General features: G+C 35.6%; 1 protein-coding gene across 1 annotated transcript in view; it reads left to right on the forward strand.

The window, feature by feature from the left end:
* Positions 1-24,907, forward strand: part of CAGE1 (cancer antigen 1) — a 108,932-nt gene that overhangs the window by 20,322 nt on the left and 63,703 nt on the right. The window contains exons 3-8 of the mRNA XM_044683686.1: positions 999-1,216; positions 4,029-4,113; positions 12,342-12,856; positions 14,747-15,760; positions 22,914-23,063; positions 24,596-24,694. Coding sequence (XP_044539621.1) covers positions 999-1,216; positions 4,029-4,113; positions 12,342-12,856; positions 14,747-15,760; positions 22,914-23,063; positions 24,596-24,694 — 2,081 coding nt within the window. The remainder of the gene's footprint in view (positions 1-998; positions 1,217-4,028; positions 4,114-12,341; positions 12,857-14,746; positions 15,761-22,913; positions 23,064-24,595; positions 24,695-24,907) is intronic.

Genomic DNA, 24,907 nt, shown 5'->3' on the forward strand with positions numbered 1-24,907 from the left:
TGGGACTGGAAAGGAACCTAAATTGAGATATTCTATTGCAGTAATCTGTGCAAATGATAATTATACCCGAGATTATGGAGAAGGGAGACTAAAGAAGCAAAGTTGTATGAATAAGGGAAACATTTTGAAAGAACAGCTAAAAGGAATTTGTGACTCAATAGATATGTATATTTAAAAGAAGGATGAGTCTCTTAAATTTTCATTCCCAGATGACTGGAGGAATGGTATTGCTATTAACAATGACATAGAAGTGGGGAGAGTAGTGTCATTTTTAGGGAAGAAAGACAAATTGGTTTTGGGCGCACTGAGTTTGAGGTGTCTAAATGGAAACATCCAGAATTGGTGTTTAATGGAGCTTTAGATATGCGTGATAGGATTAGGTAAATATCTTTTGTTGAAGTAGCAAAATAAATGGAAACCTCCACTAGGTGATATCTGGTTTGGTCTTTTGGCTTGCCTTTAGCTTCCAAGATCCACAGGTCTTATAGGAGCCATTTGATTTATTCCTGTACCTACCTATAAGCTTATTTGTTGAAGATTGTGTTCAAACAAAGTTTTACCATCATATGTGATTACTATGCTCTATACCAGTGATAGGCAAACTACATCCCGTGGGCCAGATGCAGCCCCCTAAAATGTTCTCTCCAACCCAGCAACATAATTCCTAATCTGACGAATACAATGAGTAGGATACAATACAATGAAACTTCGAAAGAGTTACATTAGAAACAGACTGACAGAGGAGCATTTCCTTTCCTTTGGCCCCCTCTTTAAAAAGTTTGCCCATCACTGCTCTATACACATATGTAGAGAAACTGATTCTTTTAGAAATAGCATTTCATTTTGTCAACTACTTTGTCTAAATGACATACCAAAATATGTGCCATTTGCTGTTTTCTTAATGTGTGTGGGGAAAATGGGAAGATTAGCTTCTTTCTACCTAATTTCGTATATACTAATGCTAGTTGGCATTAAAATATTATATCATGTTACTTTAGGGGCCTTCCGTCCTTCAACACTTAAAAACAATGACTATGGAAAATATTGGTCATCACCTACAGAGGCTGAATATTTTGAAGAGGACACTTCTAATGATCAACTAGAAATCCCATCAGAAGCAGATGCCACTAACATCCACACAATTTCTGAAGACTTAAACCACTCAGATTCTCATTTGTGTGAGGAAAGCAGTTCTATAACTTCAGACTTACCTCAGGTGTGCATCACTCATAAATTCTGGTGGATGCAAATTCCTACTGTACTTAGAGCTATTTTCCATATGGAGTCATCCTCAAAAATGGAAGAAAAGAAAAGGAAAAAAGGTCAGGGATAAGTCTTCCTGGTTATATTGTTATTCGTTGAATCATAGAACTTTTGAGCAAAAGGAATCTTTGAGATCATCCCAGTTTTGCAAATAAGGAAACAGTATCAGATCAAGTGATTTGCCCTTTTTTTTTTTAAACCCTTGTACTTCGGTGTATTATCTCATAGGTGGAAGATTGGTAAGGGTGGGCAATGGGGGGTCAAGTGACTTGCCCAGGGTCACACAGCTGGGAAGTGGCTGAGGCCAGATTTGAACCTAGGACCTCCTGTCTCTAGGCCTGACTCTCACTCCACTGAGCTACCCAGCTGCCCAGATTAGCCCTTTTTTTTAAAGCAAGCTAGTGGCAGAAGGAGAATAATAAATAATAAAGATAATAATAATAATAATAACTGACATTAGTGCAGGACTTTAAGGATTACAAATCATTTCACAAACATCTCACTTGATCCTCACAATAATCTTGTAAAATATTATCTGTGTTTTACAGATGAGAAAACTGAATATCAATGACCACACATTTTCTAGGTGTTAGAATCAAGATTCTCACCTAGTAGTCTCCCAATTCTAAACGCAGCACTCATTCCACTCTATTTCACTGCAATAAACCATTCTAGAGTATAGCATCTTAAGAGTTGGAAAGGACCAAAGCTAAATAAATAATAAATCACCCAGTCTAAATCATAATATAAAAATTATTCAATTCTGCTAGAAGAATTGTAAATGTAAATGATTCCATTTTTATCTTTCAGGAAATTCTTAGTTTTGGGTTTTATTTTTCTCATACAATAGAATTAATTTTAATGTCAAAAGAGTTTCATGAATGTTCTTCAAAACATGTTTGGTTGTCAGGCAGAAGGGTCAAGTTCAAAGCTCCAGTATTCTAGACTTGAATTTATAGAGGCCTATTCCAGTCCAGAGAAGATCTCCTGGACTTCATAGTTAATTCATTTTTGGTTATGAGGAACTCATGCCCTACTAGCTAAGCCCTGAAAACCCAGAGTCACCTCAGTTAAAGTCCTCTTCAGTGTCTCATCCTAGTGTGGAGGTGATTTGGGGTTCCTGAAGACTATTGATAACAATTGACATTTATAAAACCCTTTAGGATTATAAGCACTTTGCCTACATTAGATCATTTGACTTTGCCAGCAGAATACAAGCTCTGATAGATCCTACCTAGCTAGGAAAGTTCCTAAAAAGATCCATTGATAGAATTCATGTAGATTTGTTGCCTGAGGACCTCACCAAAAGTTGAATGGGGAATGATCTAGTTCAGTGGTTCCCAAACTTTTTTGGCCTACCGCCCCCTTTCCAGAAAAAATATTACTTAGCCCCCTGGAAATTAATTTTTTTAAATTTTAATAGCAATTAATAGGAAACATAAATGCACCTGTGGCCATCATTGCTCCCCTGGATCGCTGCAGCACCCACTGGGGGAGGGGTGGCACTCACTTTGGGAATCACTGATCTAGTTCATAGTAACTCCAAAAATAATATATAAAGTTGTGGAAACATTGTAGTCTGCCTCATTGAAGATATGCTCACACCAACGAAATCTATAATCCATGAAGTATTTAATGTGATGAACTTGGTGGCCAAATGGATAGAAATAGATATTTTAATTGAAAGAAGAAAATCTTGCAAATTAGATTTCCAAACCATTTGTATAAAACAGAACTTTATAAGTCAATGCTGAATATCTACTATGCTTTCTATATATTTTGTAAAATAAGACTCGGTAAGATATTAATGATTTGGTCTAAAAATTAGAAGGAGCACTTTTCTAAATTAGCATGAGGCCTAAACTATAGATCTTAAAAAATAGAATGTGAGTTGATAACTTTTAAGTAACTGTAGTTACCTAGAACTATGTTACTTTTAAAATATATTAGGGTACTCAAAAACAGTTTTTTCTCTTAAATACTTTATACATTTCTCCTTTAGTCTTATTTATGCTAAATTTGCTTTCTCTTCAGATACTATTTAAAAAAGATTCCAATCATTTTATTAATTATCACAAATTTCAGTGCAGCAGAATCAAGATTTAGGATAGCTACTAGTCTCTCTTTTTCTTGTGGCACTTCATAGTTTTAGTACCATTTTACTCACAGCAACTCTCTGAGGATAGGTACAGCAGGTATTTCCTTGGTACATCTCAGCAGAGAAAACTGGCTTAAGTGTCTTGCACAAAGTCACAATGCCTAATTAGTAGCAGAGGTGGAACCTGAACTCAGGTCTCCAACTCAGAGGAGTTTTTCCCAACAGTGTATCACCTATTAAATTCCTGGTGTTGAAGAAAAAGGGCAGCCATATCTGCCATAGTATTCAAAAACATCCTTGTTGTTTGGAATAGGTTTGGCTTACAAGGCAGAATTGACAAGAAATAGATCCATTGTATGCTGTTATATATCAGTGTTTATCAGTATGTAATTCAACCTGAAGAACTAAATTAATGGTATGTCAAGGTCTTTGCTACTGGGTCTCACTGTTTAATGTCACAACATACATAGGATACTATCTATTAAAAGGGGCTTAAAATTTGTCATCTTGTTGCTATGCCCTGGATAGCTCACTCTCTTATAGGGATAACCCACTCTAATCTAAAAAAAAAAAAAATGATAAGTATTTTCAGGGGGTGATGGTGATGACAGTGCTTTGTTTTGTTTTTTAAAAGAATCTTTATTAGTTCCTATTTTTGTGCTTATAGGGCAAAATACGCAAGATACAAAGGGAAAAAGAACCCACCTTCACAATTTACAAAGATTATGCCACACTAGACAACTTCAAAAATGGTAGGTATGTCTTCAGTAATGATATAAATAGAGAAAAACCATGATGTCCCTTACCCTAAGACAGCTCACAAATAAAGTATTTATAAGACACCTAATGAAACATTTTCTCTACCTACTCATTTATATAGGTGAACTAAATTATTCATTTTTATCATTCTTCACTGCTAGTCATATGATAAGAATTGACCATAATAATTATATTTCTTTATAGTTTGTGTAGGGCCTTATGGATTACATAGTGTTTTCACATGGTCTCCTTTTCAAATTTTTATTTCTTACAGTGTATGTCAGTGTTGGGATATAATCAAGGTCTTAGCTTAAGAGTTAAGACTTATATATGGATCTTTAGAAACAGATGACTCAACCAATTTGAAAAGAGAACATTCTTGAGAGTTAGGGGCAGGCGCGCGCGCGTGCGTGTGTGTGTGTGTGTGTGTGTGTGTGTACGTGTACGTGCATGTACTCAAATGCCCACATGCACTTATGCTAACTTCTTTAAGAAGCTTAATAGATATGAGGCAAAAGCCTGGAAGATAGGTTAGGTAGAACAATTTTAAGGACTAGTATTGATTTGACCTCTGGTTATACTAAAAGTCTTTAATATGCAAAGTTTATGTTTATAGAAATAGGCTTAGCTTAACTGGGAATGCGGTGGGGATTAGAAATGAAACAAAGTGGGGGGGCTCATGAAATCTCAGAGTTGGAAAGGACTTCAGAAGTCATCTAAACCTCATAAGAACAGAAATTCTGTCAAGTTATCAGATGTTTGCTAGAAGACCTCTTAATAAGGGCGAACTTGCCACCTTCCAGTGACAGTCCATTATAATGTAGATATCTCTAATTGTTGAAATGTTTTTTAATGTTTTGAGTCCAAATCTGGCCCTCTATATCTTCCTCCCATTAATGACCATGTGGAAAAAAGATCTGACTTATTTGTCTAGGATCTAGAGGAAAGAACTAAGAGTAATTGCTGCCAGTCAGTTAGTGCATTTACATTCACTAAGTGCCAATTATGTGCCAGACATTTGTGTTAAACACTGGAAATACAAAGAAAAGCAAATGTCCTATTTCCATGCCTTTGCATAAACTATTCTTTGTGCCTGGATATACTCCCTCCTCATCTCCCCTTCATAGGAACTGGAGCTTATTTCATTGCTCAAGTCAGAGTTTTTTATGTCCTCATCACCTCCTGCCCAAAATTATTATGTATTTATATTGAATACATTTTTTACTAATTTATTTGTGTTCATGTTTTCTTGAGGGCAAAGACTTTTATTTTTGTCTTTTTATCCCCAGCCTAGCACATATTTGAATCACATCCCACTAAGTCTTTTTTGGCACAGGGATTTTTCTTAGGGGGTTCGTTAATTGCTTGTTCAGCTTCTGAGATCGAATTATTTATATACTCTATTTCGTCTTTTGTTAATCTGGGAAATTTATATTTTTGTAAATATTCATCAATTTCACCTAGATCGTCAGATTTATTGGAATATAATTAGGCAAAATAGCTTCTAATGATTGCTTTCATTTCCTCCAATCCATTCACTGGTCAGTAAATTTATCCTTTTACATTTTTGATACTGCTAATTTGATTTTTTTCTTTACTTTTTAAATCAAATTAACCAATCTATTTTTGGGTTTTTTTCCACAAAACCAATTTCTAATCTTATTTGTTAATTTAAAGATTATCTTATTTTCAATTTTATTAATTTCTCATTTGATTTTTAGGATTTCCTAAAAATTGGAAAAAATATTCATATTATCTATCCTTCCTTTCAAAAATATTTCTTTTTTTAATTTAAAAAATATTTATTTTAAAATATTTTCCCATGTTTACATGATTCATTTTCTTTACCTCCCTTCTTCCCTCCGCCCCCCTCACCCAAAGCAGAAAAGCAGTTCCACTGGGTTATACAAATGTTATCACTTGATATCTATTTCCATACTATTCCTTTTTGCTATAGAGCAATCTCACATACTCATATATACATGTGATAAGTGATGTAATGTTTTTATTTTGCATTTCTACTCCTATAGTTCTTTCTCTCAATGTGGTTAGCATTCTTTTCCATATGTCCTTCAGAAGTGTCCTGGCTTGTTGCATTGCTACTAGTAGCAATTACATTGGATTGTTCCACAATGTTTTACTTTCTGTGTACCATGTTCTTCTGGTTCTGTTCATTTCACTCTGTACCAGTTCTCCATATAGAAATCCTACAGATCATCATTCCTTTCAGCACAATAGTATTCCATCACCAACATATACCACATTTTGTTCAGGCATTCCCTCAGGACAGCCCTTCATTTTCCAGAGAAAATGGAAAATTTTAATTAATGCTTTTCCTCATTTTTTTTAAGTTTGATGCCCAATTTGTTGATCAGCTTTTCCCTATTTTATTGATATAAGCATTTAGAGATACAAATACTGCTTTGGCTATATCCCATAAATTTTGATATGTTGTCTCCTCCTTGTTATTCTCTTTAATGAAATTAAAGATTGTTTCTATAATTTGTTGACATACCCATTTTTTTAGAATTAGGTTATTTAGTTTCCAATGAATTTATAATTTGTCTTTCCTTGGACACTTGTTGATTGTAATTTTTATTGCCTTATGATCTGATAAGTATGCATTTGGTTGTGAAGTTTTTATGCCTTAATACATGACCGGTTTTTGTGTAGGTACCATGTACTGCTGAAAAGAAGGTATATTCCTTTCTATTCCCATTAAATTTTCTCCAGAGATCTATTAAATCTAACTTTTCTAAAATTTCATTCACCTCCTTAATTTATTTCTTGCTCATTTTTTATTAGATTTATCTAGTTCTGAAAGGAGAAAGTTGAGGCTCCTTACTAATACAATTTTCTTATCTATTTCTTACTATACCTCATTTAATTTCTCCTTAAAAATTTGGAGGCTATACCATTTGTACATATATGTTTATATTGATATGCATCATCCATACCTTTTTTATAAAGATGAAATTTCCTTCCTTCTCTTTTAATTAGATATATTTTTGCTTTAGCTTTGTCTGAGATTATGATTGCCACCACTGCTTTTTTAAAACATTTACCTGAAGCATAATAAATTCTTCCCAAGCCCCTTACCTTTACTTTGTGTGTCTCCCTACTTGCAATATGTTTCTTTTTTTTTTAAACCCTTAACTACTGTGTATTGGCTCATAGGTGGAAGAGTGGTAAGGGTAGACAGTGAGGGTCAAGTGACTTGCCCAGGGTCACACAGATGGGAAGTGTCTGAGGCCGGATTTGAACCTAGGACCTCCTGTCTCTAGGCCTGACTCTCAATCCACTGAGCTACCCAGCTGCCCCTTGCAATATGTTTCTTGTAAACACCATATCATAGGATTCTGGTTTTTAATCCACTCTGGCATACACTTCCATTTTATGAGTGACTTCATCCCATTCACATTCACAATTATGATCACTAACTATATATATTCCCCTCCATCTTATTTTCCCCTTTTGATCCTGCTGTTTCTCTCTCTCCTTTCCCTCTATCAACTACCACCTCCCCCACTTCACCCTCCCTTCTATTAACCCCTTCCTTTTCTTATTCCCCTCCTTTCTCTATAAGGTAATATAGGTTTCTATACTCATATGAATATGGTTGTTATTCCCTCTCTGAACCAATTCCAATGAGAGTAATGTTTAAGCAATGTTTATCACCACCCTCATACTCCCCTCAACAGTAATAGTTTTTTTTTTCATGCCTCTTTAGGTGAGATAATTTATCCCATTCTCCTTCTCCCTTTCTTTTTCTCTTAGTGCAATTCTCTTTTTCACATCTTGATTTTTTTGTATATCATGTCATCTTAGTCAACTTACGTCCTCATCTTCTGTCTATGTATACTCCTTCTAACTGCCCTAATGATGATAAAATTTCTGAGTCACAGGTATCATCTTTTCATATTGAAATATAAAGTCTTCTTGACTCCCTTAAATTTCCTCTTTTTTGTTTGCCTTTTTATGTTTTTGTTGAGTCTTATATTTGAACATCAAGTTTTCTGTATTTAGGTCTGTTCTTTTCATCAGGAATACTTGGAAATTTTTTGTTTTATTAAATGACTATTTTTCCCCCTGAAAGAATATATTCAGTTTTAGTTGTAAATCTAGTTCCTTTACCTTCTTGAATATCATATTTCAAGCCTCCCAATCCTTTAATGTAGATATTGCTACATCCTATATAATCCTGATTGTGACTCCATGATATTTGAATTGTTTCTTTCTTACTGTTTGTATCCTGTGAGCTACTGGAATTTGGCTATACTATTCTTGGGAATTGTCATTTAGAAATTTATTTCAGGAGATGATTGGTGGATTCTTTCAATTTCTATTTTGCCTTCTTGTTCAAGAATATCAGGGCATTTTCTTTGATAATTTTTTGTAATGTGACATCTAGGATTTTTTGGTGGGGGATCATGGTTTTTAGGTAGTCCAAAATGTCTCTCTTGTATCTATTATCTAGATGATTTTTTTAATGAGATGTTTCATTTTTTTTCACTCTTGATTTTGTCTTATTTTTTCCTTGGTGTCTCATGAAGTCATTAGCTTCCATTTGCCCAATTCTGATTTGTAAGGAATTATTTTCTTCATTGAACTTTTGAACTTCCTTTTCCATTTGACCAATTCTACTTTTTTAAAAAATTATTTTCTTATTGGGTTTTTGTACCTCTTTTTCCATTTGACCAGTTCTGCTTTTTAAGATGTCATTTTCTTCAATGTTTTTGTGCCTCCTTTTCCAAACTGTTGCCTCTTTCTTGCATTGCTTTCATTTCTTTTCACCATTTTTCTTATTCTTCTCTCATTTGCCTTTTAAAATCTTTTTTAAGCGCTTCCTGGGTCTGAGACTAATTCTCATTTATCTTTGGATCTTTGCATGTAGCTGCTTTGATCTCACTGTCCCTTTCTGAATTTGTGCTTTGCTCTTCTTTGTCTTCATAATAATTTTCTATGGTTATATTTTTTGGTTGTTTTTTATTGTTTTTTGATGTTTACTCATTTTCCTAGCCTTTTTCTTGACTTTATCTTCATTATTTTATCTTACCTCACCGCAGGCTTGGGCTGGGACTCTTGATCTCCCCTTGGGCTTTCACCAGCTAGGCAACACTGCAGACTGCTTTGGACTGGAGTTTTGGGCCTCACTGCAAGCTTGGACAAGAGCTCTGGGATTCCTCTTAGGCTTGCACTGGCCTACTTCCCTAGCAACAGACTTCCCTGTTGTGCTAGGGTTTGAACCTTTAAGGGGTTGGTGTAGGGTTATTCTTCTTGGCTTAGGGTCTCAGGATCTCAAAGTTGGGATTGGCCCAGGTTCAGAACTTCAAGCAGTAGGGGTGGGAGTGGGGGGGGGGTAGCTATTAGCTTGCACCAGTACATTTTCTGCAGGAAAATTGTGGCACTCCATCCCCTTGTTCCTTCTACCAGTCCAATATTAGTTTTGTAATGTTATTTTAAGATTGTTTAGAGAGGATTTTCAGGTTTAAGCTTTCCATGCCTCTACTCTAAACATCTTGGGTCTGCTGCCTTCTCCAAATCTCAATGATACCTATGAAGTTAAATTTGTCTCCTTGTATAAAAAAATTTAATCCACTAATTACATACCTTTTACACTTGCCTAGACATATTTAAGACCATAGATTTTCATTACTGGCTTTCCTCTTGGTTATTGTTTCTTATAAATTAATGAGCCTATCTTCTATTCTTTCAGTGAAGACTTTATTCTTTCTGATAACCTGGAGAATGAAAAGATGTTTTTTCAACTCACTTATTTTCCCCTCTTGAAGGGAGCAAACCTCAATTTCATGCAAATGTAATAGCTGTTTGTTGGTATTGGCAGAAATATAAACATAGCTAACTCTCTACATGTTAATATAAAATTTCATTTGTCCTCCACATTTGCTAGAAACCTTATCCTTTGTCTTCCTTAATTCTTACTAATGCCCCAGGACCAAAACTCTTGGCTAACTTCTTTGAAAAACTATCTGCCTCCCTGAGTGCCCCAGGCTGGAGGCTTTGGGGGGGGGAGACTTTGTATGCAGCAATTTCCCTGCTTTTTCTCTTAAGATGATTTTGCCTTGATTGACAATTAGAAATTTCCTGCCAAAGTCCCAATAAAAATAGAAGTTACCTCTAGCTGAGAAGGTGATAAGGATGTGGCTAAGTCTCTTCTCTCAGACATTAACCTGGACATTCCATGGCAATTGTTTATTTCGTAGCCCAGTGTCTATAGTTGCTAAGGTTATCCATGATGCTTATAATTATGTTACAGCATTAGAACTGAAGAGGTAAATCCAGACTCTGTTGGAGCTCACTCTTACTTTTAAGGGTTCTCTCCTACTTTCAGGAGACAAATGAGCAAGGAGCAGTAAACATATCTTATCTTTAAATGCCATACCTCAGGGGAATCTCAAAAGCCCATGCCAGCTCTAATGCTTATGATCCTTATTCTCCCTGTAATGCACTGAACAGTAGCTGTTCCTCAAGTGAAGAAGTAAGTTCTCTAGGAGAGAATAATCACTTGTATCTAGTCATTGACTATCTTGAGATCTCTGGCAAGTGAACTCTTCTAGGAAATCCTTGAGTGGAAAATAACTAAGACAACCCAGATCTGAGGAAATTATGCATCTTTTAGGAGGTCATGTTGTTGTGGGAAAACACACCAAAGTTTGTAGCAGGATGTTGCCTAAAGAATTGGAGGCTCAAAACTATTCTGTCTAGAGGTAACAAAGCATTGACTGAAAGAAGGCTGATGGAATGACTTCAGGCCTAATAGAATAGCCTGAGCTGTGGATCAGGGTTGGCATATTTATTGAGGGTCTGAGGGCTTTGTCACCTCCCATTACAGGGAAATCTCCACCTTTTCATAGAATAACCCACCCCTGGGCATTCTCAGGCATTCCAGGCAGAAAACCCTGAAAATGGGAGTAGAGGAGGAGGGTACAAGTCCTGTGTTTTTTGGATCTGACATGTCATAGGTGAACTTAAGGACATCAAAAAGGGAATAAGGGGCATATGCAAGTTTGGGGGATTCCCCTGGACTTTAAAGTCTTTATTGCACATGTCTTATGTTCCCTCCATTGTTCCACTGCCATTATTTGTCAGCATAGGAGAGCTCTGGCTTTCCTCCTGGAATGCCCTTCTCTAGGTGGGGAACATGGGGAGGGAACAATACAGTACAAGAATAATGTAGAACAGTACAAGACCACTCACTATAGGTGGTTACTAATACAGAATGGCATAAAACTAATGTAAATACAGAACAATACAAGGCTAATGTAGGTGATTAATAATACAAAATGGTACAAGACTAATGTTAGTTATTAATAATATAGATTTTGCAAGTTGTGCCTAATTAGTGCTAACTGGTGAAAAATACAAGATTTCAGAACATCAGGGTCCCGCTTCTATCACTGTCAACCTCCATCAATGTCATCCTGATAAATTATTATCCTAGGAGGGAGAATAACCATGTGACTTACTATGCTTTGATTAGTAAGCTAATTAGCTTTGATTAGTAAAAAACAGTTGGCTAGTGGTAGACAGGGCTTTCTGCTCTGTAGAGAGGAAATAAGAGAGGGGAACCACACATGCTTTTCTCAAAGCCCTCATTAATTTATCCATCCAGCTCTCCTCATTTCTCCACCAAATTCAACATCTGGAAATAGTGGGCAGGGAATTCAGTGGGGGAAGGCACTAGGGATTATACTCTCAAATTCTTTGTCCTCACAAAGCTGTCAATAATGAAATGTGGTTTACAGATTTTTTGTATCATAAAACAAATGTATTAAGCCAAAGCCATTGGCCCCCTTATTTAATGAACAGAACTCCAAAATTTAAAAAAGAACATGGATGATCCTTTTGATTCTTTTAATATGGCCAACTCTCCTGTGCGCTGGCTCTTTGGCACTTTGAACTACGCTGAAAAACTAGAGAATCACACAAATTGTGCAGTAATTTAACTGAAATAGTATATGGTTTTCAAAATATTCGCAAAGTTGATTCTTTGGTATGTGTATTAATATATAGGGTATTGCTAGCTCTACTTATCTCAGCAAGATTGTTGTAAGGAAAGCACTTTGTAAACTGTGAAGTAGTACATGAACATGCATTACAACAATGAAGATAAAGAACTAATGTTTCTTCTAACTCTTAAAAAATTTTTCAGTAAAATTAGATGTTTGATTTTTTTTCTTTTTTTTCTCATTTCAATAAGATAACAGTCTTAAGGACCATTTAGAGACTGTACTAATATCTCCAGACAACACCAAGTCTATCATTCATGGAGGATTTGATTCCATTTGCAAATTCCACAAAACAGAAGACCTAAATAATGAAGGTAAACTGCTTCGGAATGATGGTGTCCAATTGGCCTCTACAGGGCAACTAGCACCACAAAACCAATTTTGTGATTCTACCAATAGCAGCAGTATAAAACGGGGAAAAAATCTAGAGCAAAATGATACAGTGACAATTTTTATCAAAAAAGAAGTGTATACTGAGCAGACTTTGGTAAACGCCCCCAAAAATCCACATCTGACAATCTATGATGAATTTGAAGAACCTCTCCCAATATCAGAAGAGTCATTATTTGACAGCATTATTAAGGACACCTCCATAAACCTCAAGAAGACCTCAAGCTTCTTATTTGAGAAAAATGTATGCACAGAGGTTGCGGAATCATATCTTAAAGAAGGATTCGACCAGACTGCTATTCATACAGCCCAGGTGGTAAGATTAATGATATAGAAAACAAAATTAAAGTATTATTAGTTTTTATATATATAGGTTTATAGTACAACAACAATGCAAATAGTATTGTCATAATCTAGAAACAATAAAAACCATGTCCTATATACAGTCTTAGATACTCTCGTCCTCTGTGGAACTTATTTTCCTGTGTTCACATCCACTTTCTATGTCATCATTATGACAATGAATAACTCTACTGGTTTTAGGGATAGTATTTTCTGTTTCACACAAGCTTATTTCTTTTCCACAACTTCATTTGTTTCAGACTTAATTTTGTTTCTTTTCAGCCTTGTCCTATGTTGTAATCCTAATTTACATGGCTATTTATGGTACTGTGCTATGGAAACTGGTACTTTGATTAAATTGGGCCAAGTTAGCATTAGATGCCATAACATATTAAAAAGAGGATAATTCTGAAGGGTAAGATAACTGTATGTAAAATCAAAGGGTCATTCTGAAGGCACAGTATTTTAGAAAGGACATCTTGAACCCCAACTGGATGGTACAATGCCTCCAAAATGAAGATGCAGTTTAAGGGCAATTTCCTCATGATTATTAGTATTTATTGATGTCTCAGGATACCTGTCTCTGTATAAAGCACTTTATAGAAGAAAGAAAAGAAAATTCCATCATAAGGTTTGCAGCCCAGTGAAATTTATAAAATGCAGTACTTCACAGGAAGGATTCAGTTGTTTTAATTAAGCCAACATCTTTTAAGAAAAGAATATGATTTATCTGTTGCCCTAGATCTTTACCATATATCTCTTTATCTATCCCAACAGATTGATGTTGAGCACTAAATTGAACTCACAAATAACTTAGGAGACACCAGCATTCTACATCTGCCATGCTCTCTGGACAAAAACAAAGAATTGATTCAAGATCTAATACAGTCAAATAGATGTGACCCAAAAAATAGAATGAGTAACATTCTTTGTCAACAGTTAGATGGGGAAAACCATAGCTATCACCTTCAAGTTAGACGTGTGAGCAGTCTTTTGTTTTTACCAAGTAACAGGCAAAGGAAAGCTTTGATTTAACTTTTATTTCCCCAATGCTGTATTTTTAAAATATATATGTGGGAATTTTTGTTGAATTCTGTAAGATAAAGCTTCCTGAATGTACTTAACTAGGGCTGATACTAATCCTCACAGAATTAACTCAGTTTTAATATCTCAAGTCTCTATTTGTTAAATGAAGGACTTGGACCTATTAGTCACCAAAATCTCTTCCAGAATTTTGAGATTCTGCCACCAAATACTATATAGCCATATAGCACTATTCTTTATAGAACTTTTGCAAAGCTCTCTAAGTTCTTTTTTAGCTGAATGGCCATGTCCTATTTTTATTTCTATATTTTATATCATAATTATAATCTTCAAGGTCTTCATATCCTGGTCCTTGTCCTTCATAAGGCAAGCACCTGTGACACTCTAAAAATGATAGAATCAGAGTAGTAACATAATCTTGAAAAGGGGATCTAAAAGTTTTAATTGGCAGTTTTTTTAAGCTTCTATATTCAAAAGATAAATTCTCACAGTTATAAATTTATTAGTAAATTTTTTTTAGTTTAATTGAAGACAAAGGAAACAGCATTTATAGAAGTGTTCTAAAGGTTGCATATCCTAGGAAATTAATGGGAATGCCAATAATTAATAGCGCTCCTATAAAACAGATTATTTTACTGTTACCTCTTGGATCTTAGAGATGAAGGAATAAGTACTAATTGCACATTCCCTTTTCCTATTTAAGTGACAATGACAAACATCTGAGCATTGATACATAAAATTAATGATCTTTCAGTTGAAATCCTATCTGAAAATGATGATTATCTCTCTTTTTCTGTCTTGCTTTCTCAATTAAAAATAGATTTTTGTTAATCCAAGGGAATCCAAGAATGCTGTGGAGGGCCCTGAGAAGTCAAACATTTGCCCAAAGACAGTAAAGGAAGAGTCTGAAAATCACCATGATAATTTCCTAACTTATTTCACTGATACCAGTTCTTGGAGTGAGGCATCTGTAGAGGATTTCAACCCCCAAGATGCAAAGCAGGGTTTTGAAAGTCTGACGCCCTTGGTGGAGGAGCATATAGATTTAAATGATGTCATAAATACATTAAAACAGGATAACCATAAGCAGCAAAATAAAATACTAGAACTGGAGTGTAGTAACTTGTATTTAGAGAATAATGTCAAAGAGCTACAAATGAAAATTTCCAAACAAGAGATTTTTGTTGATATAATAAATAAGCTGAAAGAAAATGTTGAAGAGCTCATTGAAGATAAGTACAAGGTTATCCTAGAAAAAAATGATATTGAAAACTCCTTGAAGAATTTGCAGAAGGCTTCAGCTGAAATAAAAAAACAGCTTGAGGAATCTATTCTTGAAAAGAACACTTTAATACTAGAGCTTAAAAGTATGAAAACAGATTATGTTCTTCTTCAGGAACAACATAAGAATGAATTAGAGCTAAAGAATAAATCTTTAAGTTATTGTTTAGAAATGGACAAAATCTTAAATAAGAAGGAGGAAGAAATAGGGAAGTTACAAAATCTCAGAGGAGAACTAGAGACTGTGACTTCAGCTCTGGAGATACTCCAGACAGAATTCCAGAGACATGAAGAAGTCAAGATACAGGAAAGGCAAGAGTTGAAATCTAGTCTTGGCAAACTGGTTGCTCAAGTTAAAGTTTTGCAGTCAAATTCTGAAAATGAAAGAGCTAAGAATGCTAAATTACAGCAGTTGATCAACAAGGTAAAAAATGAGAATGCAAAACTTCTGCAGCAAGTTGAAAGGAGTGAGGAACAAAACTATAATTGGAAACTTGAGACTGCTCAGTGGAAACAACAGCTGGAGGAAGTAATGGAGTCAGATACTACAAAGGTATTAGTGTAAATTCAAAATTCCACATGCTGAATTTCATGAGTTTTCAAGTGGTGATAGGTAGTAAGAGTCTCTAGAACATAAAATTGAAGTAGGTTCCGGAATTACTCATATTTTTGTGTCATTCATGCTTCAGTCATGTAAGATTTTGAGTATAATGCCAAAAGATTACATGTTTGTAGTTTTAGTTATTCAAAAAAAGTAGCCCACCTTGCAGAATATTAGCTGGTTATTTTCTCAGATTTTATCAGAAACGTGGCATCCCATATAATCTGCAATGGGGATAAGTTAGAAGTCTTCTCAATCAGATCAGGAGTGAAGCAAGGATGTCCATGATCACTATTATTTAATAGTGTACTTGAAATCCTAGTGATAGCAATTAGATAAGAAAAAGAAGTTAAAGTAAGCAATGAGGAAACTAAACTATCACTTTTTGTAGATGGTATGATGGTATACTTAGAGAATCCTAGAAAATCAACTAGAAGGGTGGCATCCCTTTTGTGTGAATAGTTTCATATAAATTGACTTTGAATTTTTAATTCCAGAATCTGTCCTACTCCTCAGATCTACTTCAACCTTCTACTAGTCCTTTCATTGTAATCCATGGAATGTTCATTCTATTATAGAAAAATATATCATATTCTCAGCCTTTTTTGGAAATAGGACTTCTGTATCCCAGCTCTAATCAAATCCAAGTTTTCTATGAACAAATGCCACCTTCCTCATTATTGTCCTCTTAAGTGGAGGTTTTTTCAATTTCTATTCTCTGACTCAGAAATGAATGGAGATCAGCATGTATCTTGCCACTTCCAGACAACTATTTTTCATGTTATCTCTTATTTTATGAATTCCATATCTATATTCACTTTCTCTCTTTCTTCCCTCCTAACTTGACTCCTTTCTTCCCTTTCTTCCTTCCAACCTTCTTCCCTCCCTCCCTTTATTTTTCTTTCCTTCTCTCTCTCTCTCTCTCTCTCTCTCTCTCTCTCTCTCTCTCTCTTTCTTTCCTACCAATATTGAAAGGTAGATGGTACAATGGATAGAACACTGAGCTTGGAGTCAGAAAGATCTGAGTTTAAATTTAGCCTCAAACACTCACTAGCTGTGTGACTCAGGACAAGGCTTAACCCCCTTGCCTTTGTTCCTCTTCTATAAAATGGGACACTGGAAAAGGGAATAGCATGTCACTACAGTAAAAGAAAAACTCCACAGACAAAAATTCATGGGGTTACATTGAGCAGGATATGACTGAATGACTGAATAACAACAACCAACACTGACAGACTCATATCTCTGACAGTGACTTTATCACAGTTCTATTCTTCACTTCATTTCCTGGCATGAGTCCAGTTGACCTAGTCAGCACAAAAGCCTCAGTTTTTCAGTCTTCAATTCTGGGTGCCCTTTACCTTCATTCCACTATAGCTCCCCACATGGCCTGTCATACTTTGGATCTGATCAAACCTTGGAACTGTTTTTCTGCTTTTTTTTCTGTGCTACCAAAGCCTCTACTTCTCCATGTAAATCACTCCCTGCTAAACTTAGTCTTTACCCCACTGTGATCCTCATTCCATCAACCTCTTCATAGCCTCACAATCCTTCATTCCTTTCCTTGCTTCATTTGTCTCCTGATGCAGGCTGTGTCCCTTAGTGGTTTTTTCATCCTGGAACTCTTTTTGCCTCTGACCCTAGGTCCAACCTTAGGCTACCTCCATTACCCATATTTCTCTGTTTAGCTCCCTAGTTGTTGATTATTGCTGAAGAAGTTCACAGAATGCTGCTCATTGTCACCAGCTACAGATTCATGTTATGTTACCTTAGCTGGGCACTCACTGTGCAGTCTGTTTATCACTTATCAGCTTCCTATAACTGTTACAAGTCTTTTTCACTTTACTCAACCCTCCCACTCACCTCCTCATTCTCTGTTATTAGTTGAACACTCACCCACTTGACTGAGGAGACTGTAGACATCAGACTTGAGCACCTTCTTCTGGCTTCCTTCCCTTCTCCACCTCATGCCAGCATTCAACAGGACCTCAAATATCACCTAGTCCAGCATCCTCAGGTGACTGAGATCCAGAGTGATTAAATAATTTGCTTCAAAGCATGGAACTAGTTAGAAGAGCTGAAATTAGAACCCAGGATTCCTAATTCCCAGTCTGGGCAGTTCCACTTCTTTCTTAATGTTAATCACCCTCCATCCTTTTGCCTCCTCTAGGATTTTGTTCTGTCCTTCATTTTCTCTACCTCTTCTACCTTCAATATTCCCTCACTTCTGCCTAAGAAAACACTGAGGTCTCTGCTAGCATAAGAAAAATCTTCAACCCTTTTATTCACTAAAGCTACTGGCTTATCTCCTTTCACTGTCAAAACCCAAAAAGGAATACCTGCTGCTGCCGTCCCATCTATTCATTCTTCAACCCAATCATCAGACATTCTTAAGAGTCTGCTATGTACCAATAGTCAGTTAGCATTTATTAATTAAGTGCCTACATTGTGCCAGGCATGAAGCTAAGTGCCAGAGACACAAACAAGAAAAAAGACCATGTTTACCTTTAGGAGTTAACAATCTAACAGAACACAAAAGGAAACTGAAAAAGAGGGGATAGAGGAAGGTATCTGCCATGCAAGTCATTTTGAAGTCAGTCAGAGAAGTACCAAAATAGTGCAGCCAGGTGAGAAATAAGTAAATGTCTAAGCTAGGCTTTCTGTTAATTGAGGTTTGGAGTTTATGGCCTCACCCTCCAATCAGAGAGTAATGATGAGTATCAAGGATAATGAGGTAGATATAGCTATAGATACATATAATGAATAAACAATAAATACAAGGTAGTTAGGGTAGGAGGGCACTAGCAGCTAGATGATCAGGAAGGGCTTTGAATAGAACCTGGGTTCTTAACCCAAGGTCCATGAGCTTGTTTTTTCATATTTTGATGAATTTTTCTTTCAATAATTGGTTTCTCTTGTAATGCTATGTTTTTTTATTTTTATTCGTTTTCAGACATTTTAAGGAGGGGTATATAGGCTTTATTGGACTGCCCACACTTGGGATAGAAGATGGTACCTAAACTGGTTCTTGAAAAAAGTGAGGATTCTTCTGAGGCAGAGGTGATGAGTGAGTGTGTTCCAGGCATATGGGATGGCCAGTACAAAGGAACAGAAATAGGAAATTGACTGCCAAATGTGAGGAACAGAGGAAGAATCAATCCAGTTGGATTGTAGCATGCAGTGAGGAGAGTAATGCATGATGAGTATGGCAAGATTGGTTGGGCTCAAATTGTGAAGGACTTTACAAGCCAAAGAGAAAAGCTGATGTTTTATCTTAAAAGAAATAGAGAGTTAGTTACTGGAGTTAGTTGAGTAGGGGACTAAGGGACTCATCTGAGCTTAAAGAAAATCACTGTGACAACTATGTGGAGTATGTATCTGTGTGGAGAGAGATTTGAGGCAGGGAAGCTAGTTAGGAGACCATAACAATAGCCTGAGCCATTAGATGATTTCTGAGGAAATAGACTCACAATTCTTGTAGTGCATCTTCTTCCCCCACCAGTCTACTGACAGTGCTTTTTCATCAATCCTTTTGTCAGTTCTCATTCTCTTTGACTTTTCTACAGCATTTCATATTCTTAACCATCCCTTCCTACTTGAATCCCATCATCCCTGACATTACTCTCTCCTGGATCTCCTCCTCCTCTCTGCCATCTTCTTTTGTACTTCTTTTCCTTCCACTCCCTAAAGGGTTCTTCTGCCTCTAAACTTTCTCCCTTGGCAACCTAATCTGCTCCTCCAGCTTCAGCTATTACTTTTTTATGGGTAATTCACAAATCCATAGTTCCAGTCCCAAACCCTCTCCTAAGCTCCAAATTCACATTTCCATTTACCCGATGAACACTTCTACTTGTCTAGTCTACCGACATCTCAAACTCAATGTGTCTAAAACTAAAAAATTTCCCTAATTCTACTCTTCATGGTGACCTATCTGTTTCTATTAATGGAACCAATATGTTCAAATCTCATGTTCAAAATCTCTGAATCACATGAAAAAGGGAAGAATCAGTCAGTGAGTTTGATTTTAATTTCTGGTAAAATTCTAGAACACAATACCAAATTACATGAAACTAATACATGGCATTTGTTTGCAGAAAGAGGTATTAAAGAAAAAAGAAAGAGAGATAGAGTGGAAAATATACATGTTGGGGAGGTTTTTTCAGGTACGTGAGCACCCACATTAATAGACTAGCCTTCTGTGCTTCTTAAGCTTATTTCCATAAAGATTATATTTAATCTGAAGAAACTGGAATTTTCATGGTTCATTCATCTACAACAGCTTACAGTGCTTTTGAGAACATGTTTGTTGTTGCTGCTGCTATTTTAAATCAGTAGTTGCCTTTTTTCATTCTTTTTCTGTCTTGTCAAATTGATTTTTCAAGCCTTTGTTAAATACAAATGATGTACAAGGCATGCTTGCTTTGGTCCTAGGAACACAAAGACCAAAATAAAATGGAACTTCTATCCTAAGGTAGGGAGCAGCATATACAGAGAACAACTATATTTTTTTTTGACAGTAAAATGAAGTGATGTTATTGGCAAGGTAAAATGAAGTTGTCATCCTTTGTCAGTTTTTCAGAATTATCAGTTATCAGTACCATGAAATACAGCAAAAGAAATCCTGATTTTTTTAGAATTTCGGAGATGACTCATATTACATGATAGTTGTGTCTTCATGACCACAGAAAAATCAAATATGACTAAAAACTTTGGTAAATCTGAATCATTGTAGCTCCTTAAAAAGGGCCCTTGACTAGCAGATTAGAGTATTTCCCTGACCAATCTTGCTATGCAGCTATCAAATAGGTAATATTAGAGGAAATGTAATTAGAGGATAAACCATAAAATCAAAAAGGCCTGAGTTCAAATTCTGCCCTGATACATCTGTGTGACTATGGGTAAGTTGTTTAGACTCTCAAAACCACAAGTGAATCTACAAAAATATTATAAGGTAAAAGACCAATTATCAATCCCCACTGGAAAAATCACAGTTCCACGTCACTAAAATGGATATAGTTTAATATGTATGTGCATATGATTTCATTACTTTTTTGTAACTGAAGTTGAGCTAACAATGTTGCTTGTAAATGGGATCTTCAAACTTGCTCTAATGAAGAGATTAATGTTTCAGTATTCAGTATCAGTGATGAAAACAATGTAAATAAAAAGATGCCCCAAAAAGAAGTGAGCCAATAATGGTGCCAGGGAATATATAATAAGGTATATATATATATATTCTGTCTCTCAGCAGAGAGATAGGGATGTGATCATTTATTTTTCACATACTGTATTCTCATATCAAGCAGGGCTCTAGAGGCCCTAAATCAGTTCCTGTATATTTGGGAGACTAACTGTATTTCTGGGTCTGGGTCAGAGATTCCATCCAGTCCGCTGCTTTTTATATTTTCTTTGTCTTTGGGAATCCCAAAGAATGTCTTCCTTTTAAACGGTATTTGGTTAATAAATGAAGGGGAGAATGGGTGACCTGTCCACCTGTGGGGATAGGGAGGAATGAATTATTTGATAAACCACCTCTTAATTAGCTATTCACTAAGTAGAAATGTCATGGGATATTCAAGTTAGGGGCTGAATAATGAACTCCTAAAAACTCTATTAAGTTGTCTGACCCAGCTTCCAGATTGTGTCTGGTCATTCGAGAGGACAAAGAAGACCTGTATATCATTTTATTACTCATGATTCTGGCCTAACCAATAAATGGATATATATTCAATAAACTGATACTTCTTACCCAAAATCAGGATCTTGAAATAATTTTGATAGTAACAGGGGAATGAAGGTACAATACATGGCTAGATGAGCTGTTTTCCTTTGTTACAAGAGAGGGTTCAATTCCTATGTGGAGACAGGGCAGGAAGTAGCATATGGAAAAATTAATTGGTTATAAAAACAGAAGGCATCAATATAATTTTTAATTTTTTAAAAATAGTTTTACAAACTGTGTTCTGTAGAACCTTGATATTCCACACAGTTATGAATAGGAGTTTTGTGAGAAAATGTTGATACTGGCAATATTGTCATCTCTAAAGTGTCATCTGAAATTTTATATATATGTAACATATATACATATGTAGTATTCAAATACTTGTTTCATGTCATAATATTTCAGCATGTAAACAGACTTAAATGCTTCAGTTTTTGCTCTGAAACTTGTACTATAACCCCAGGCCAGGTCAGCATATATAAGTCTTAATATTATATTTAAAGACTAAAAGTGTTCATTGGTCAGATTAGTTTGAAAGGATTTTATTAAACAAATGATCTGCATGTCAGTCATTTATATGTACATGGTTGTTTTTTAAAGTGCTTGTGAGTAATGCTTTCTTAGGATTTTTTTTTCCTCCCTAAAGGTTCCTCTGAAATCTTTATTATACCCTCTAGAAAAAAAGGGTCACATGGTAGAATAAACATTAACTCTAGAGTCAGAGGACTTGGGTTCAAACTTTACCTATGATGATTACTGCTTGTGTGACCTTAAATCCCTTAACCTCTTTAGGCCTTTTTCCTCATTTATTAAATGACTGTAGATCTGTGATATAAGATTTGCAATCCTATAAATGAAAATAAGTTTATGCTAAGCCACTGTTTAAATTATTATCAATTTTGAACTAATGAAGCTTTGTTCTATAGAAGTTAAGTATACTTACAATTTTTTCTTTGGCTTATTTAAGACTAAAGCTGAATTCTGACCTCTGCTGGCTAACCAAAAATTTCATTGTAAAAAAAGCCAGAGAAACAATTGTTAGTTTCTCTTTTGAAACCCTGCATTTTTTAGGTGATTTGCTTTTTTAAAAATCAAGACTCGGGGCAGCTGGGTGGCCCAGTGGATTGAGAACCAGGCCTAGAGATGGGAGGTCGTAGGTTCAAATTTGACCTCAGACACTTCCCAGCTGTGTGACCCTGGGCAAGTCATTTAACCCCCATTGCCTAGGCCTTACCACTCTTCTTCTGCCTTGGAGCCAATATACAGTATTAACTCCAAAACGGAAGGTGAGGGTTTAAAAAAAAAAAAAAACAAGACTCGTTTAAAAAGAAAAGCGGGTTCTTGGCTTTTAACATAACAAATGTGAATGTGTACACACTATAGGATATGAAGATAATGCATTCAAATTTGTTCCTGGACTGCCAGCCTTTAGAAGAAGAGAGTTGGAATTCACCATATATGAAAAAAATTTCTCAGTTTATATCGAAGATGCACAATTTAGTGACTCTAATGGTGGGACTGTTCACCTATGAGGTAAATAAAACATTCCAAAGATTTGCAAAAACCAGGAGTAAAGACAAAGAGAAAGCCTGACAAAAATATGACCAGATATGATCTAAATCCTACATTAAATATCTTCAGATTTCAGGATTACTTAAAGGCTTCCCACAGTTTAACATTTCTTGGCCTTTAAGTCATTACCCTTCTAATGACAATAAGCAATTTTTAATGGACTAATTAAGTAAAGTGTGGATTAACTAGGTCCCCATTTCTCCTGTTCTTTTACTTTGTTGTACATTTCCTTGTTCATTAATGTCATCCATTGTATTTACAATGGACTGTTGACCCTTTGGTGTCAGTACTTTTATTTTGATCTGTCCCTGTTCTTTTATGCTGGAATTTTATATTTATAAGGCCCCCAAAGTGGTTGTGAGGTAATTGGGGGTACTTATTGGGGGAAGAGAATGGAGATGAACCTCTAGGTGGGTCCAGGCCATCTGCAAAACAGTACTTCCAAATGTCCCAGGACAGATTTTGTTTTCAAGCCCTTGAATACTCTGGCATACTTCTAGCTATTGAAATGATAGTTGCAGAATAGATGAAAATGTTAAATTGGTCCAGCTTTAAATGTAATCAAATTCATTTTTTTTCTTTTTTTGTTTTGTATACAGAATGACAAAAAAGATAGAATGCATCTAGATATATGTGAATGTATAGCTATAGATGGATGTTGAGGACCCAGAAATCACATTTTCCTGTCCCATCACTTCTAGTATTCCAGTGGGTCTGTGATCTCATTCATCCATTGACGTAGATTGTCACCCATCTACAGCTTTCTATTCTGTCCATAAGTTCACTTTAGGGAATTTATTCACTGTACTGAGGGTACACTTGAGTAGTCTCTAGATATCATGAAGACACCAGTGGAGCACATGACCTAGCCAATGGTTATCACCAGCTCTTGCATGTAACTTTTTGTTGCTCTTCAGTCGTTTCAGTAACGTCCAACTTGTGACCCCATTTAGGATTTTCTTGGCAAAGATTCTGGAGTGATTTGCCATTTCTTTCTCCAGCTCCCTTTACAGAGGAGGAATCTGAAGCAAACTGAGTTAAGAGACTCGCCCACGGTCACACACCTTGTACACATCTGAGACCAGATTTGAACTCAGGAAAACAAATCTTCCTGACTTCAGGCTGGGTGCTCTATCCACTATGCCACTTAGCTGCCTTTGTGTGATTAATCCATCCTTTTTTTAAAAAAATCATGTGTTCTTCACCATTCTTCAGTGACTCTATCGCACTCCTCCTTGTTTGTAATGCATTGTAGCCTGCTTATGTCTACCATGCATTTCTCTGTTGCATTTTGGGTGAACCTCTACTTCCCTCCAAGGATTAAGTTATAAATATGAAATCATATGAAATCCTTCTACACAATACTTCCTTAGATGCCTTGGGATAAGTAACTGAAGGTTGGAGTACACCATCCCATGCCCCTACCTCTTTTTATTTTTATTGAAAACTAGTTGTTCTAGCTTCTCCAATCTTAATCTTGTTATTCTTCTTAGGATACAGATAATCCAGATACTGAACATTTATATACCAAGAAAAATGTTTATGATAAAATGAAGTATTTCAATCTTAAGAAGAAAAGTTTGGAAAAAGAGGTACTTTTTCTTTACTTTTTCACTTTTTCTTTTCTTTATTAGAAATAATAACTTCCTTGTTTAGTCAAAGAACAAGACAACATAAAAGGCATAGATACTAATATTTGAATAATTTTTGTTTCAAAGAAGTAATTCTTAGAATTCCAGAGCTTTCCTAGGCCTCTCAGAAGAGTATTTATTGATATAAAATCTCACTCATGAAATTAATATTAA

The sequence above is a fragment of the Gracilinanus agilis genome, chromosome 1 (assembly GCF_016433145.1).
Source record: "Gracilinanus agilis isolate LMUSP501 chromosome 1, AgileGrace, whole genome shotgun sequence".
Taxonomy (NCBI): Eukaryota; Metazoa; Chordata; class Mammalia; order Didelphimorphia; family Didelphidae; genus Gracilinanus; species Gracilinanus agilis.